This window comes from Felis catus, chromosome B3 (genome assembly GCF_018350175.1).
Source record: "Felis catus isolate Fca126 chromosome B3, F.catus_Fca126_mat1.0, whole genome shotgun sequence".
In the NCBI taxonomy this organism is placed as follows: Eukaryota; Metazoa; Chordata; class Mammalia; order Carnivora; family Felidae; genus Felis; species Felis catus.
Window position 1 is genome coordinate 85,803,682 of NC_058373.1, and position 18,525 is coordinate 85,822,206.

Here is an 18,525-nt window from a genome sequence, read left to right on the forward strand (position 1 = left end):
AGCACTGGGTGTCATATGTAAGAGATGAATCACTGGGTTCTACTCCTGAAACCAAGACTACACTGTATGTTAACGAGCTTCAATTTATTTTTTTTAAATGTTTATTTTTGAGAGAGAGAGAGAGACAGAGTGCCGGCAGGAGAGTGGCAAATAGACAAAAGGGAGACACAGAATCTGAAGCAGGCTCCAGGCTCTGAGCTGTCAGCACAGAGCCCAACATGGGGCTCAAATTCACAAACCATGAGATCACGACCTGAGCCAAAGTCAGACACTTAACCAACTGAGCCACCCAGGCGCCCCTAACTACCTTGAATTTAAATGAAAAATAAAAAAAAACCCCAAAAAACAACATGTGTTCAGATCACAGGAAGGGTTGAGACTACTGTGCTCTGAACTGATCCTCTGACAACTGTAGTATTATGTTCAGTTTTGACACTGACATTGACAAATTTGATGCATCTATAGTGGGGGACGCAGACCATAGGGAGGACCAAAACTCATGTCACTTGCCGAGGAGCTGAGGAAATGTGGATATCTTCCAAAGAAGAAAAAACTCAAAGGCTCACCTATCCATACCTTTGAAGAAGTTGGGTACAACAATTACAAGTATGGACTCTCGTGTCAGATGGCCTGGGTTCAATCTTTGGCGGATTTAGCAGAGATGGGCACCAAACTCTGACGTTCTCTGGGAAGAGTCCTGCAAAGCCTCTTAAATGAAAGGACTGTGCTGTGTCATATTCATTTTGTATGTACACCAGGCCTGCCACATCTTCGGTGTTTAATAAATGTTTTCTTTCTCCTCCCTACAGACGTCATACGCAAAGAACTAAGGTCTCAGAAGCAAATTACAAAGGCGGCACAGAGGCACACTGGTTAAGCACCTGGAAGCAACTGCAAGGCAAATAACAGTGGCTCAGCGCTGCCTGCCCCGCAGCTGGCAATGGTCATCATGAAAATAATGTGGGGAGCTGAAATCGGTAGTTGCCTCCTAGTAACTGAACAAGGAGGCAGCCTGAGTGAGAACAAACTGCCTTTTATCTTTTTTTTATGAAGAAATTTGCATTTTAGTTATTGTTAGTTTCAGTGGGACCAAGTCAACTCAGAGTCAAGTCAGCTTGCAGTCTATCTTTTATCTTCTCTAATGTTGGCTCTCTTCTGTTTTGTTTATAAACTTTGACAAAACCATTGTTTGCCCTGATGTCATGTATCATGCTGTTTTGCCCTGAAATGAAAATACCTGCTATTAAAGCTTAATTAAAAAATACAATTGTTTCCACTTCACAGCTATCAGAAGAATCTATTACAGTGTTTGTTTTCTCTTTATGTGAGATAATTTGGGGGAAATGCTAGCTCCTCACTCCACAGAAGGTCACTAACTAAAAAGAGATGGTTTAATTGATAAGCATTCTTTAAGGAATGTAGAGTATTCCCAAGATCCTATCCTTGCAGGGCTCTGGGCTTTGGAATGAAATCAAAGTCTTGTTAAAAGCTCAGCATCTAAATGTAGCCATTCAGAAAATAGCCATGAAAATTCCTTTTTTCCCCGAGCTAGCTCTTCCTTAAAGTGTTGTGAAATGTAAAATAATTTTAAATGTCTTACCCACTTAGTTCAAATTATAAAACACATGCAATGTCAAAATGGGTTAGGGTTTAAGCATAACAGTTATCACTTGATTATTTCATACACATGTATATATATACCTACACACACACACACACACACACCCTCTCCTTAAATACCTCTCTTTAAATATTTACATGGGTGGGTAATACAGTCTAAGAGTCAATTGTATCGCTGAGTATTATTGTATGAAATGCAGGAAAATATTAATATATTTCCTTGGGAACTCAGTAAGATTTTTCCATTTTGGTGTGCTCTGTTTATTCCTTACCTCAATAAAAGGTGCTGACCCCAAGGAAAACTAACAAACCAGGTTTCCAAAACAAAATTCTAAAAGGTTGAGAGGTCAGAGAAAGGACACACTGAGATGCTTTGATATGGAGGTAGGCATATGATCAAGAAGAAGGCTTGGAACCAACTTTATTTCTTGAGATTCTACTTCTGGACTGCTTCTATAAACGACGCTTTCCCATGCCCATTTAGTTCTACTTATGTAATACGTTTGTTCGACATATACCCGGAGTTAAATCATGTAAGAGGAGTCAAGTGACTTCTACATACCTAAAACATTGTGGGCCAGATACCCTCTGCAGCCTGCATGGCCTCCATTCCCCTCGGGTTCACCATATACCAGCTTATCCTCATTCTTCGTCTTATCCCTGGTTCCCCAAGCCTCTTTTTGCTTCAGGGTAGTCACATATCCTCTTCTCTGGTCTCTGCTCATCCTCTTCATCTTGGCCAATCCTCACCCTTGAGCCTCAGCCTAAATATCGTTTTTTGAAGGAAGGCCTTTCCTATCTCCTTGCCCTGCCCTGCCATTGGTCTAGATTGGGATCCTGGTTTCTAAATTCCCACAGCTTGATAGTTGCCTTCCATGGCACTCATCATGACTATCACTATCCAGTTCCATGTGCCATGACGTCTTTATTATTGGTCTCCTCTCATAGACTGCAAAGCCTACTAAGGCAGGGGCAGCACTGACACTTAGCAAGATGGCGCCCGGGACATCACATGTGTGCCATGAACGTTCTTGGAATGAATGAACAGAAGGAACCCACTGAGAACCTAAAGCTACTTGTACCACATTTCCATCCACTTGGGTGGTGCCTGCCTGGAAATTTTTGACTTAAAGTTTATTTAAGAAAGTGTCTGAATCCTTGCCCCCTTCTCTCTGCCCTCCCCCACGTCTTCCTTCTCCCCAGCACACATACCCCAGGGAGTCTGTGAAAACTGCCAATGAAAGATACTGCTTTTTACCACAGAATCTTGTCACATATCCTGGAATTTTATAGATAACATATACTTGCAGTTTTACCCCAGTGGTTACCAGAAAGGCGAGTTGTTCTTAATGAAACTTTAATGCTCTTGCCCTTCCCATTACCGGATGATTGGTAAGACTAATGATGGAGTAGGAGAGAATCAGAAAAATAAATGGCCATAAATTAAATCCTACTATGATCTAATTCTACTGAGATTCTTCTTTCCAAAATACAAACAGCTCTGTCTAAGCTCTCCACTTGAACCCAAAGGTGCATTTTTCATTCAGCTTAGCGCACACCTTAGGGAAGGATATAGCTTTAAATCACGAAACTAACACATTTCCACATTTCTTCTGATAAACTGAGGTGCGTCTGGCACCACCCTCAGACTTTCTACAGAATTTACAAAACAAAGAAAACATTAAAAATCAAAAGAAAAAGAAAAACATTTGCATTTCCAAAAGGCAATCTTTTATAAATATTACTTTAAGAGAAAATAAAATATGTTTGACTTAATGCTGTCTGTAGTAAAATGACCATAGGGACAGGTCTAAATGGTTTATTAAGTAAGAAAAATTGAACATATGAAAAATTGTTCTCTCCCAGAATATTTCTAACCCACACATGTAATTTATATCATGGCAAAATTCAACACAAAAGGTCTATTGTTTTTGGCAAAATAACTTGCAAACATGCTTAATTAGGATGCAAACTGAAAGCACATTTTAATACTGTTGACAGCCACGAGCTTTCGACAGTGATTTCCGCTATTATTATTATTTTACTTATGGAAACACTCGAAAAGCAGTAAATACGAAACTAGAGGACAGTTATTAAAGAGATATAATATTTTAATCTTAGGATTCTCATTTCTGTGTCAACATCACAAATAATATGCTTGAACATCCCCACCTTGCAGTAGGGATGAAAGAAATTATTTTTGCAATGAAAGCTTACTCCCATGGATATTTGAAAAAGATGTCAGCATTTAAGTTAATCAATACCTGCTTCCAGTGGGCTTTACTTTGAGAAGTGATGCCTCTTTCTGGAGAGAAGGGATAATTCTTTATACTGACATTCCATTCCATTTACTGCAAGATGTAAATGAATGCCTCCATTAAATGAATTCCATGGTCAGTTAATATCCAAAGAAGTCTTTTCTCTATTGTGTATTCTTACCCACCATAGGAACAGTTAGATCCTAAAAATAAATCTAACATATTATAACCCAGGGCACCATTTTCAAACTGCGAATGCCCAGTTGTTCCAAGGCTGTGACTTATATAATTCTTTGTTTCTATAGATTACAGACTAAGGATATAAAAAGGGAGGACCAGGTTACAGGACTGAATGAGACAGAAGAGGAATTTGGTTATATTATCTGGATATTCTAGCTCTTTCACATATTTAAATTTCAGTGATCATTTGTAACTTGTAATTTATGTATGACAAAATACAAGGTAAAAGGTAGAGATGGGGCACCTGAGTGGCTCAGTCAGTTGAGCGTTTGACTTCGGCTCAGGTCATGATCTTGTGGTTCGTGAGTTCCAGCCCCACATTGGGCTCACTGCTATCAGGCAGTCACTGTTGAGCCCGCTTTGGGTCCTCTGTCCCCCTCTCTCTGCCCCTCCTCTGGTTGTGCTCTCCCCAAAATAAATAAGTGTTTTGTTTTTTTTTAAAGTAGACTTAAAACATTGCATGGTATAGTGGAAAGAGTTCCGGTCTCTGGTTCTCTCCCTCCCCCTTGCTGTATAACCTCAGATAAATTACTTCAGTAACTTTCTGCCCTGGGCCATAACTTCTCATTTGGTTTTCTTATCTGAAAATGACAGTTACTTATCTGAAAATGACAGTTATCTGTGATAACTTGAAAAATCAATCTAATAGAGGTCACCAGTCTGAAGGGTTAAAAACTTCAGGGGTGGATATGTGACCTGAGTCCTCTAGGCTCATTGTTTAAAGATGTTATTTTACCTCTACACACAGCCTTAGAGTTGAATAAAATGTGAAGAAGCTAACTAGCTATTCTATTTTACGAGACTCTATTGAACTTTTCACTGATTTGTTTCTTATTATAAAATTAATACATGCTTATTGCAGATGCTTTCAACAGCTCAGAATGGTATACAGAAAAAAGTACTTCCCTTCACTGCTGCTTTCTCTCTATCACACACACCCACACCACTTCTCGTTTCCACTCCCCAGAGATCATTATAAACAGTTTCTTTTAAAATAAAATACTTTGAAAGTGGAAAACGCTGTAAGACAATTTATGGATTTAAAAAAATACATTAAAGAAAAATCTCAAATTATTTCATGCCAGTCAGGATTGGTGAAATCTCAAATTCCCTCGGAACAACAGAATGACCAATTGCTGGGTAAGGCAACTGAAATAATAATCCTGTAAACAAATCATCCAAAGTGTATGGCTAGAGACAGCCCACAGCAAAGATGGAATAAAGCCTTCAAGGAACACCACCTCCTCCTCATGGTTAACAACTTGATGACGTTCTTCAACATGTTTTAATGATTATCATACCTTCCCCTTCACAAAGGATTGATTTATTATGGTTTAAATTTAAAGAATACTGGTTTTCCAGTTTTGAATCAGGCTTAGATTACAGAACACATAAAATCAATGACTTTGTTCTAGACAAGAAAAGACCACAGTGTTCATTTAAGTGAAAAAGGAACAGTCCTGGGGAAACATTCTTCATGGGGTTCTACGTGCTGTTTCCACCACCCGCTTCACCACCTCTCTCCTTCCCTGATTGCTGTCATCAGCACCACCACACCTAACATTTCCATGGCTCCTTAAAACTCACAAACAACTTCACATACCGCTTATCTTAATCATCAAATAATGTCGGGTAGAAAGAACCATCTTAGCTTTTCAATACACAATAAAATACACACACACACACACACACACACACACACACACACACACACACACTAAAAAACCTGAAGCTCAGAGCAGCAAGGTGATTGGCTCAAGATCTTTCACCCAGTAAAGGGACACTTGCCCAGGTTTATGACGACTTCAAAGTGTGTATCTCCAACTCAGATCTCCCCTCTGCAGCTCCAGGACCCACATCCAATCTCCGACTCAACATCTGCACTTTCGTTCTGAGGGTAGTTAAATTCAGTTTCCAGGCTGAGCCCATGATATTCTCCCATTAACTTGCTTCTCTTTCAGTGGTTTTCTTTCTCAGTAAATGGCACCATCATCCTTTCAGTTGCTTAAGCCAAAAACTTAGGCATCATCTCTATCCACCACCCCTTTTCTCAACATGCATACATGGACTCCATTAGATTTTGCCTTCTGAAGATTTCTCAAAAATGTCCATTTCTCCTTGTCTCCACCATGAACAACACAGCCCAAGGCCCCAGCATCTCACTTTGAAATCATTTTCATGTTATACCCTGCACTTCCCTCACCACCTCCACTCCATGCATTCTCCACTTGGTAGCCACCGTGATTTGGTAATTCCTCTACTTAAAATCTTTGGTTGGCTTCCTAATGCTCTTCAGATAAAGGGAAGAATCCCTAGTGTGGCCTATAAGAGCCGGTATGATCTGACCGCTGCAAACTGGCAAGATAAATGAGTGCTTTCCATAGTTTCAAGATACCATGCTGTATTTTTAAATAATGAGTATTTAAGTTCTGTGTTTATATAATGCATAATATTTAATAACATAAGTGCATTGATTAATTGTAGAGTGACATTCACACTTGTGGATTTTAAAGCATTAAGATATGACCACATATAAATCTTCGTGAATTCTTTCTTAAATATAACCAAATTCATTTTATAATACTATATTAATTAAAATACATGCCCAAATATGTGTAATAAAATATATAATAATCATATAATTTATTTCATTGTGTGTGATTTCTATCCGTTTCAAGCCTTTGGATAGCTGGAGAGAGGGACATGTCTCCCATGTTGTACGGATTACTCATCTCAGAGTCTAAAAAGCAGAGTCAACTTCACGTGATTGTGTCTTGTGCAGTTACCCAGGGCCTACACATAGAAGAGCTTGGTGTCACTGCCTTACTATTTGGTCTTGAAATTCTTAATAATTTTTGAACAAGGGTCCTATATTTTCATTTTGTCCAAGGAACCACAAGTTGTTTAGTCCATTCCTGCTAAAAAGAACCTCAATGTATTAAGAGTTGAACTCTCTTGTATCATTCAAGACCAAAGTGTTTATTGCATTCTATTTCTGGATTTCTTCACAGAAGGAGGACTCTGAGGACCACTGGAGCCAGAATTGTCAATCAATGGGGGAAGGGTGTTTATATACTGTGGTCAATCACAGACTTCAGGCCAACAAAACATAAGCTTCTACTCAACAAATGAGGTTTCCAGGGGTGCCTGGGTGGCTCAGTTGGTTAAGCATCTGACTTTGGAACTCAGGTCATGATCTTGTGGTGCATGGGTTCAAGCCCTGTGTCAGGCTCTGTGCTGATAGCTCAGAGCCTGGAGTCCATTTTGGATTCTGTCTCCCTTTCTCTCTGCTCCTCCTCTGCTCATGCTCTGTGTGTGTTTCTCTCTCAAAAATAAATAAACACTGAAAAATTTCTAAATACATAAATAAATAAATAAATAAATAAATAAATAAATAAATAAGATTTCCAAATACAATAAAATGTGGTTAACAACTTTGGCTAGTGAAAGAGGTAATACCAACGGATGGTTAATGTGGAACATCCCCTGGATTCAGCTGCTACTTAAGTCTTGTCCTAGAATATGGGCAATAGCTGGGCAAAGGTAGGTATAATCAACTTTACTAAAGAGTCTAGTGGTAGCCACATGAGAAATATTTTTATGATTTATAAAAGTCCATCTGTACTTTGTACTAAGCAAAATAAAAAAGTGAACCCCTGTGGGAAATTTTCTGCATGTGAAAAATGTGTCCCCAGCGGGTGCTTCCAGGATTGCAATCTTTGATGCAGGCAAGCAATATAATGGTGGGGGAAAATTGTGCTGTAATGGCTGAAAAGATGCTAGGTTTAAAGCACATCATGTGCTACTTTCATCTTGTAGAAGTTAAAAGGCTGCTAGCATCTGTAAATTATCATTAAATATATATATATTAAATATATATATATTACATATATATTTACTAAATATATATATCATTAAATATATATATATATAATCATTATTATTTTGCATGAAAGTGAATGATCCTTAAAGAGTTGGTTTACTGTTTACCCTAATTAATGTAGGTGAATTTAAAAATGAATATCTACGTAAAATTTAAATTTTAGGCTGATAATTTTTCCCCAGAGCTCAAAATTTATGTAGAATATGAAAATTTCAACTTTCTTGAGAAGGTTGCGCTTCTGAGATAAAAATTACATGATAACACAGTTTCTAGAAGTTCCCATTTGTGATAAATGGGAAGCATTCAGATGTAATGGTGCATACTTCAAGAAGAATTGTGGTGTCAGAATTGGTTTCAAGTCTCTACTTGGCTATTAACTACTTAAAAATTTACTTGATTTTTCTTTTTTAAAAATTTTTTGAATGTTTATTTTTGAGAGAGAGACAGAACGTGAGTGGGGGAGGGGCAGAGAGCGAGGAAGACAGAATCTAAAGCAGGCTTCAGGCTCTGAGCTGTCAGCACAGAGCCCGACATGGGCTTGAACTCACAAACCGAGAGATCATGACCTGAGCTGCAGTCGCCCAACCAACTGAGCCACCCAGGCGCCCTGAGTTTGCTAAGCCTCAGTTTCCAATTCCTAAATAAGAATAACAACAGCCCAGGAATAAGGCTACTGCGAGGATCAAATTAGATGTAAGTGTTTAGCACAGTGACTAGGACATGACGAACACTCTACAAATGTAGCTGTCATCACTGATGACATTTTTCTCCAGGATTTTAATCTATTAAATAGTTACCTTATTGACAGGAACAATGTTTTTGACATTGTAGTAGAAGCCAAAATATACCATGTTGAAAACCCCATGACGTCCCAAAGTTGCTGTAAATCCTTTGTTGAGGCCCTGGAGTCCCAAGCCTTCCTTCTTAATGATGTGTCTTGCATAACTCATAGTGGATGGTTGCTGTAGGAGAGAGGAGGAAAGCCAGAAAGATCATCTTTGAGACCGTGAAATAGAGTAAATTACCATTTTAGCTTCCCTTCAAGCCAAAACTATTAGGGACGATTTTTGTCTCCAACATGCATAATCATGCCTAGATCCATGCTTTTAAAATTAGGAAGCCCAAAAAGTAAACAAAATTGCATGCATACAGGTCTGAAAGGGAAGATTTCTGGCAAAAACCAAAAAACAAAAACCCCACATCTTTGTTGGAATTAGTGAAACTAAGGTCATGTAATACCTATCATCACTACCTACATGTAAATAGCTGTATCCAATTCTGGGTTATCCAAAGTAATGGAGGGGATTAGCCATACAGATAAACTGGTAATCCGTAACTGTGCATAATCCAAAAGGAATTTATATTTGGTTCTCGAATCCAGCATATTTACTTTTCTAATTATGTTTTTCTAAAGTGAATGTTACAATTAATCTTGACTCCATTGGCTCAATAGTTTAAAGTGGCACCAGGTTAGAAATCGGGCATGGATAAATTGCAGTTGTTTGTTGACTTCTTCAAGAGGGTGCGCAATCAGTGTGTATCACTCACTGTGATAAATGATGAGTCAGTGGTGCTGGGAGTAGTGGGTTACCTTTAATTTACTTCCTTCCACTCTTCCGATAGATTACCCGACCCTAAAATACCCTGACTGCTGAACTCCAGTCTATTGCTACTTTTGGAACATGCTACAGAGCTCACTGTAGCTTGCCCTGAGGTTTATAATTCATTACAATACATTAACAGTTCATGTGGGTTTTTTTTTTTTAAAGTTGAATGATTGCTTCCTTTTGGAGGTACAGTACAAAGGGTATCTCTCCATATATATATATATGTGTATATATATATATATACACATATATATACATATATATATTTTAATGTTTTTGACAGAGAGAGAGAGAGAGAGAGAGAGAGAGAGAGAGACAGACAGACAGAGCATGAGCAGGGGAGGGGCAGAGAGAGAGGGAGACACAGAATCTGAAGCAGGCTCCAGGCTCTGAGCTGTCAGCACAGAGCCCGACACAGGGCTCAAACTCACTAGCTGTGAGATTATGACCTGAGCTGAAGTTGGATGCTCAACCGACTGAGCCACCCAGGCACCCCGCTCCTTGTTATATTTTGAATGAATAGTAAAGAGGGGGAAATGTTCAGTATTTAATTTTTTTTCCCCCATGAGGCAAGCACTGATGTGACATTTGTTTTTTTTTCTCCAACGTGCATAACCTGGAGCAGGTCGCTGGAGCGCTCATGGCAGTCTGATGTGCTTTCTAAGTGTTTTCTTATGTGCAATTAAGGTTGTATCAGAACAGAGAAGAACAAACCCAATCGAGGTTTTTCATCCACCTTGTATTTATAGCTATGTAATTAGCATGAGATACTTAATTGAGCTTGTTTATATAGTAAATCCTGTAGGTTTTGCTGATGTTTTAAGAACTCCTAACTATAATACTACACTCGACTTCATCTTTTCATTTTTTACAATAAATTGTATTAAGCTTAAGGAAACCCTTTTTCGCAACATGAAAAAAAAACACATGAGAAAGCATCTTAAAAATAACAAGCAAACATTTCATATAGGAAAACCAAAAATTCTCAGAAGGTTAAAGTTCACTCTCTGTCCTACAAAATGGGACTTTTTTTTATTCGTGTTCTGGCACACTGTCTATCAACACAAATTATTTATTTTGGTTTTCAAAACAGACTTGAGGACAAGTTGAGCAGAAATTCATTTCTGTTGGAAAGACTCTGGAAATGCTGGGCAAACCACCTAAGCTCTGCACTCCTGCTCTGGGGAAGGCAGCCAGGGGGCACATTTTGAACTTAAGTGCCTGGTTGCGTCTGAACTCTAGTTGTGAATCATTAGGTAAATCAGGGAGCAGCACAGTAGATAGAAATAATGGGTTGGAGCTAGACAGCTCCAGGTTTGAGTCTCAGCAATTCCACTTGCTAGCTTGGGCAAGGATTTTATCTGCTCTTATTTATCCTCACTTTACTCATCTGTAAAATAAGATTAATAATAGAATCATAGAAGAGAATCTTTCTCATCGCATTGCTGTGATGACAATAAATAAGCCAATGCATTTTTCCTATATAAGCATTCACTACATATTAGCTGTTAATAATGGTAATTATGCTGTCAATGAAAATAGTTCTAATAATGAAACAACAGGTAATTTCTTTGTTGGCTGGAGGCAATGATATTAAAAAAACAGAGGCTGATTTGAGGGAGAAGAAGGGCATGCATAACTAGCCTCGTCCTTTTCCTTCCTTCTGGCTGTCCTTTCCTTTTCCCAGAGCCCTGGACCCTTGTGATTTGTCACAGGAAATGCATCCAGAATGCAATAGGAAAAGGTCTACTTCCTCTGAGGCCTAACAAAATCTAGCCTTTGGGCTGGAGATCTTGTCCAGGGATCTTGCTCACCCCAGGGACTTTCCTCTCTAGAGCAGTGGATCCTATAAAATGGCCTCTTCCCTATCTTTCAAAGTTAATATCGTTGGTAAGAATTCTCCACTGGATAAGTCTGTGGGCTACAGAAGCAAGGTCACATGGGAGCAAAGGTTGGGAATGAAAAAGTCACCAGCTGTGCCTCCACCTGCCACAGCCTACAGCCTGGAGAGCATATTCATGTGTGTTACTACGTACCTGGAACACAGTAAGTGCTCATCGATGTTAACCACTAACAGATATTTGGCACTTTACATATATCACGTTATTTAATCCTCTCAACAAGTGTGTGAGATAGGTATTACCATTATTCCCATTTGACCGATGGGGAAACTAAGGTTGAGTTACTTGCTCAAGATCACAGACATAGTGCCAGTGCTCAACTAAAGCCTCTCAGACTTCAAGTCCATACTTGGTTTTGCCATCCTAACATATCTGATTGCTTTCTCAACCTTGTAATGTGAGGAGCGGGTAATATTTTCCTTATTTTGCAGGTGAGGAAACTAAGGATTGCTCCCATAAAAAGTAGGAGTGTGCTTTTTGCTTCATTCAGCAACATTGTATCACACACATGTAAGCAAATATTTAATTAGAAAGGCAAAACATGACTTCCATTGGGATGCTTAAATAGGAAAATACAGAATCATTTTGACTAGATCCCTGTAAACACAAGGAATTTTACTAAACGTATTTGATTACTGGGCTTCCATTTCAAAACAAAATGGTGACTGATTGGCATCATCAGCCAAATGATTCCAATACTATCCAACCCAGCAGGTCACCCACCAGCTCAGTTTCCTTCCAACATGTAGATTCACTGCAATTTTCGTATTTAGTTACCAGTTGTGGGCCAAATTGCATTATAACTTCCTAGAAGTACTTTTCACTGACTCCACCAGAATGCAAGCAGGGAAGAATAAGTGGATAGGAAGGTAGCTAATACTGTGATATCACACTGCTCTCCACACTGCTTTGTAGAAATCTTCAGGTCACTGATACCTGTCAGAATATTTCCCTCTGACGTAACTCAAAGTCTTTCAGTTTCACTTCAGCTATTGTCAACTGCTAATTCTGGGAACTCTGTTCTTTCATGCATTCATTTATTCAACAAATTCCTATTGTGTGCCTAGTGGGTGCCACGTGCTGTGCTAAATGTCTAGTGCAGTACTTTTTGTTCATATTCTAGGAACAAGTTATTTTTGCTTTGATTTTCTCTTACTTGGAGAGATACGCTGATAATTTTTTATATCTGCCCATGAGAATATTCCACAATGGTTATGAAATATGGAATCAAATTTCTGTTTCAAAAGTCCTTAAGAGGCTTAATTAAAGAGAAGTTCCTTCGCCTACACAATACTCCCAGGCATCACTCCAGGACACATTCCTTACTCACTGAGAGTCCAGTATTACCAACAAATCACTGAGATGACTTATGGCAGCCTGAGCTATTTTTTCTGGAGTTCTTCCACCTAACTACTGCCCATAGCTGGCTCTGACTAGCTTGTGAGATCACAGACTGAAGCGAGGGCAGAAGGCATTGTTCTCTGGGTAAATAGCTCTCAGAGTACGGCCAACAGGTATAGACGTGGGGTGTGTGTCAATGAATTTCCTCCATCCCTAAAGCCAGAGAAGAGCTCTAGGCACATCATGTCAAAAGTTAGCACGCTCCACATGCGTTCCTTTACCTGCTTCCTAGGGCAAGGTGAATTTTGCTGTATTTTAGAGCCAATGGAATAGGGCGTTGCATTGAATTTCATCACATGGCTGGAAAGCAAACCGGATGAGACCTTTACACAATGGAGTGAGTGTCCATATCTGGCCCTTCAGAAAAATACTGCTTTGTTAAAAAAAGAAGAGACTCAGTTGCTGCTTTTAGGTAGGAGAATACCCTGGTTCTTCAGGAGATAGAAGATCACTTATGTTTTTCATTGGTCAAATAAAGTCTCAAAGCATTTTGATACATTTGAAAAGAAAAAAAAAATCCCTCCCTGTTTTTTGAGAACAAAATATAAGTGAAAGAATATGAATTGGGCTAAAATTCCACATTTACACATTTCTTTAGCTGAGATACTTCACTAATTCATCATTATAGTTTATTTTAATAGAGCAAGATTATGGACAAAAAGACACTCAGAATATAATTATAGTTTATACCTAGAGTTAATGTTTGATGAATGGGTCTATTTTTTAAATCATCTGTGAGGGGATAACAACTTGCCATAAACAAACTTTCCCAGATGCTAAGCCACAAAGCTACATCAATACCAACTTGCTACCCAATAACCACTCCTGGAGGAACACAGGGCTTTCCAGGTGATGAGATGCTAACACTGTGCCTTGACACTGCACTGTTGGCAGAGCAGGAAAGAAGGTGACTGTGCTGTGGCCACAATGGTGACCACTCAATGACTGGCAACACAGAAGGAGTCTTTGTTTTTTCATGGTTCCAGAAACACTTTAGACTTTCCCTTAAGTTTCATAATTACCCGCATTTCTTTATCCCAATAAAAGCAGTGTGGTTGACTATACAGAGAACTCTATGCTATTGTTCAGTTCCTTAGAGCTACTGATTTCATTAGGCTTTATTTTCCCTATCTATACAATAGAGATAAAGCCACCGACCTTATAGAGGTAATGGGAGCATTTGAAATACCAAGAATGTGTATATGTGTGGGCATTAGAAGAAAGTAGCAGAATGAATAGCAGTTACCAAAGCACTGGGATTGGAGGGGAGTGCTGGTGGAAATTACAAACTATTTTTTCTTTCTTAAATGTTTGTTTTTGAGAGGGAGAATGTGTGCGTGTGTGTGGGTAGGGTGGGGGTAGTGGCAGAGAGAGAGAGGGAGACAGAATCCCAAGCATGCTCCATGCTGTCAGCACAGAGCCCGATGCAGGGCTCAAACCCACAAACTGTGAGATCATGACCTGAGCCAAAATCAAGAGTTGGACACTCAACCAACTGAGTCACCCAGATGCCCCTATTTTTTCTTTTTGTAGGTTTGTATTACTTGATTTGTAGGAAAGAACCAATGTAATACTTTTACCATTTACAAAATCATATAAGTTCAAAAAATCAAATAAAGGAAAAAAACATGTAAGGCATCTTACACAGTATCTGGCATATAGTAGATGTTCTGTAAATGGTAGCTATTATCATTACTTCAAAGTCTCAATTCTGAAAGCAAAAATCTAGAGTTCCTGGCACGGCTGAATCGAAGACTGAAGTCTATTTTCTGTAAATGATAATAGAGAGACAACTTGGCTGCTGCCTTAGGTATTGTTGAAAGATAACTATAGGAATGGATTCATATACATAATTCACTTTTCTGCCCACAAGAATCACAGACTGGAAAGAAATAATTTATGTACTGAGCAGTTTCCAGGCAGTGTTTCACACAGTAATGCAGGAAAAATTTGAACTTAACTCAGTACATCATCATGAATGTTGACATGCCCTTGAAGCTGGCTTCTCACACTATCTGTAAACAGAGCCACACGCTCATTCTCTAACTCAACTTCCCTCTTTCTTGAAAGAGATAATCACAAAATACAGTCCTTCTATTTACTTTATATTGACTCTACATAATGCAACTAAGTTTAAACATCTGTTAAATGCCTATGGAGAAAATAATCACTAAGCTTTGTGATATCATATATGATCTAATTGGTCTCTATTAGATTATTAAGCTCCCAGGAGAAAGTTAGTGGTGTTATCCAAAACCAGAATCAAACCCTGAACTAATTTTTTAAAAATCCCTATTGTTAAAGATTCTGCCATCAGTGACACATTTGCTATCTGTTCCTTGAGCCTTAAAGTTATAATCATATCATAAAGGTAGAAGACTAATTATTCCTTTCTTGGGTTGAACATCTTTAAAGACTAAGTAGAGGGGAAACAGGCTTTTGCAATTCACTTAAGCCTTAGTTTCATATTTGGGGGTGAGAATGATTATGTTCATATGTAATGTAGATAAAAATGAGGAGGAAAACCTGTGCCCCATCCACACATCAGAGGCAAATCCTATAGACCTCAAGGGAAGGAAAACATAACCCGTTAGCCAAATAATAACTTTGAAGTAGATTTCAAAGTGGAGAGAAAAACTGGGAAACAATTCATACAAGATTTTGCTCCTGGGGAGAAATTCACATTTTCCAGGCTTGCAGAGAGCATGCCAACCAAACACCACTGGGCTAAGCACAACTGATAGGGGACTTCTAGTTCTTACAAATCTATAGATTAAAAAACGACACGCCCAGTTAGAGAGGAGAAAGGTCCTATAAGGACAACAAGCTGTAAAGTCACACTTCTGGCAAGACTGGATATGCAAACCATCTCCGATAGAGAAATCCTCAGGCAAGCCTTGTCCTTAGCCAAAGAGACTACAAACCAGAACAACACTTTGCTTGGGTTTAGTTTGAAGGACAGGGGGATATTTGGGTCTATCCCGATTTTATTTGAACATGTTTTTACACCCACTGAACCAAACCAGAGCATGACAAAGCTGTGATTACTTTGCTCCCCACAGAAGGTCAAGCATATTTAAATTAGAGACCGGTTTTCTTTATTCACTGTGAATTTTAAGATGCTGGCCAAGATTCTGGTATTGGAATTGGAGGAAGTGTGGCAGGGATTATAGTCTTTGACTGATATGGTGGTAATTTAAAAAGTGGAGGCAAGACAAGCACACCTATTGAAATATTTTACACAGAAGCTGGAAGGATATGAGGGAAATATCAGGAACCAAATGAACCACAGTTTCTTTGTATTTTTAGAATAGTTTATGGCTAAACTGAGTGGGAAGGCGCATTTTATGGGTAACATACTTTTGACTGGCTAGAGAACCAAGCCTAGACCACAGAAGGGAGAACCCAGGCAGCTGGAGCCAGCAAGTCACCTGCCAGGCCTGGCAATTCTCATGGGAATTGCACTTGGGGCTCCAAGAACCTAACAAACACAGCCTCTTCTCTCAGCCAGCGCTGCCTTTGGACCCCAGCCAGCCCCCCCCCCCCCCCCCCCCCCCGCATTCTGGCCCCTTACCAGCTCTGCCCTCCCCACAGGACCAACAGGGATATCTGCCTACTTCCCACCACCTCTTTCTAGGCCTTGCTCTGTGTACGCTGAGACTACATTAAGATTAATGTTGACTACTGTTGCCCTAGTCTGTCTTCCGCTGCAGGAACCTCTCTCAGCTACAGCAACTTCTTCGGAAACTTTCATTTCTAAGCGACCATGTTGACTCACCTCCTCTGGATGACAAAATAGGAAAATCCACAATTACTGTGTAGGAATCTGCAGTCGTTCGAATCTACGACATGAAGGTAGCATGGCGGAACGGCAGGCAGGCTGCCAGAGAGACCGACACTACCGGCCGGAACAACAAGCGTTAATCTACCTGCAAAATAAGCCTCTGAGGACCTGCTCTGCTCTCCTTAAAGGTGTTGTCAAGCCATTTGGCCATTCTGCCTGCAGCCCCTCCATTGAGCGTTCTACCACAACTGGTAGTTATAATTACCCGCAAAGGCCAAAAATGAGCTTAGTTCACAACCTCCACGTGAGATGATCAGGAAGGCTTGATCAAGAATTTTATGAAACTATTCCAGAGGAAGAATATCTTGATCATGGTGGAATTCTTTCCAAAGTGCCTTCACATGTTTTTAGTGTCAGTCTCTAACTTCTGCTGCTATATGCTACTTATTCACAGCAAGCCGGTAGCCGGTTTCTACTGTTTATGATAGGAGACCTGCATCTGCGTTTGAAGACCTTGTCAAAAGGCCCTGTAACTAGGCTGCCAGCCCTTAAGCCTTGATGAAGAATTCCTATTGGCAGCTGAGGATGGCCTAAGGTGGGCTGAGGGAGAAAACGAACCATCGCTCAGTAAGCTGTTTACGTGCCCACAACTGGAGCCACCTGTGACCGCCCAGTATTAATTGCGGTACTAGCTCAAGATAAATGTCTTTATGCAAACTTAAGCATTTATAAGATCAACTTGCATCTTGAAATAGTTGTTACTGGTTGACTGCCTACCGTGCACCAGGTTCTGTGTTAAGATCTTTGCATATATTATCACATTTAAGTTCTCATAAAAACACGTAACAACAGCTAACACTTATTTAATCATCACTATATGACAGACTGTATAGACAGCTTTGCATACACATCTCAACCCTGATTATACCATTTAATGTGGCTGTTAACTATTATTCTTCTCTAACAAAACAGGAAACTGGGCTATAGTCAGAGTGGGAAACATGAACTTGTCACATAGTCAGTAACCGAGACGGCCCTCCAGAGCTTGTGCTTCTAGCCACTTCACAGAGATGCCTCTCTGTCAGATGGTTGGACTGGTTGCCATCACTTTACCATTCGGCACGTAACTTTTCTCAAGGCCACCATGTTAGGAAATGGTAAAGAGCATGATGGGTGCATCTCTCTCAAACCCTGGGCCTGCTTTGCCAGTTCACCAATTGCTTTCCTGTTCTAGACAGTTCTATTTATATATGTTCTTCAATAGTCTGTATGTAAGGTTTAAAATTTTTAAAGAAATTATAGAGCAGGGGAAAATGAGGGTTTCTGCTACTGTCAATGAAGCAATGGAAACTGAATTATGCAATATTGAGCCTTAAGATGAGCCAGCAAATCATTCCTACCTAAATCAGCTGAGAACCTTCTCCCTAAAGGGAGGCTTGGTCCTGATAGAGCCACAGAACACTTCTTTTGGATTACATACTTTTCTTTATACTGTTCTGTATTTTCTAAATTTTCTACAATGAAAGTGTTACTTTTTAAACTAAATGGTCACAGGTAATGCTGAATACATTCTCATGTTAAACATTCCACACAAAGCCCTTCCCTTAAACTCTCACCTTCCACTCCCCTATTCTAGACCTCCTTTCTAGAGGTAATCATAATTTATAAGTTTGTATGAATTCCTTTGCATGACGGACTGCACTGTCTTCTAAAGAAATCACTACCTATACGTGGCTATTGAACACGTGAAATGCCCTAGTTCAAATTGAAATGTACTTGTAAGCATAAAATACACATGAAATTTAAAGACCAAATAGGAAAAAGAGTGTAA

General features: G+C 39.4%; 1 protein-coding gene across 6 annotated transcripts in view; it reads right to left on the reverse strand.

Annotated features, from left to right (window-relative positions):
• SLC25A21 (solute carrier family 25 member 21) overlaps nt 1-18,525 on the reverse strand; it is a 492,785-nt gene that overhangs the window by 25,962 nt on the left and 448,298 nt on the right. For all 6 annotated transcript variants that reach the window (XM_045059821.1, XM_045059820.1, XM_019832945.3 and 3 more), the window contains one exon: nt 8,799-8,963. In XM_045059821.1, the coding sequence (XP_044915756.1) occupies nt 8,799-8,963 (165 nt within the window). The remainder of the gene's footprint in view (nt 1-8,798; nt 8,964-18,525) is intronic.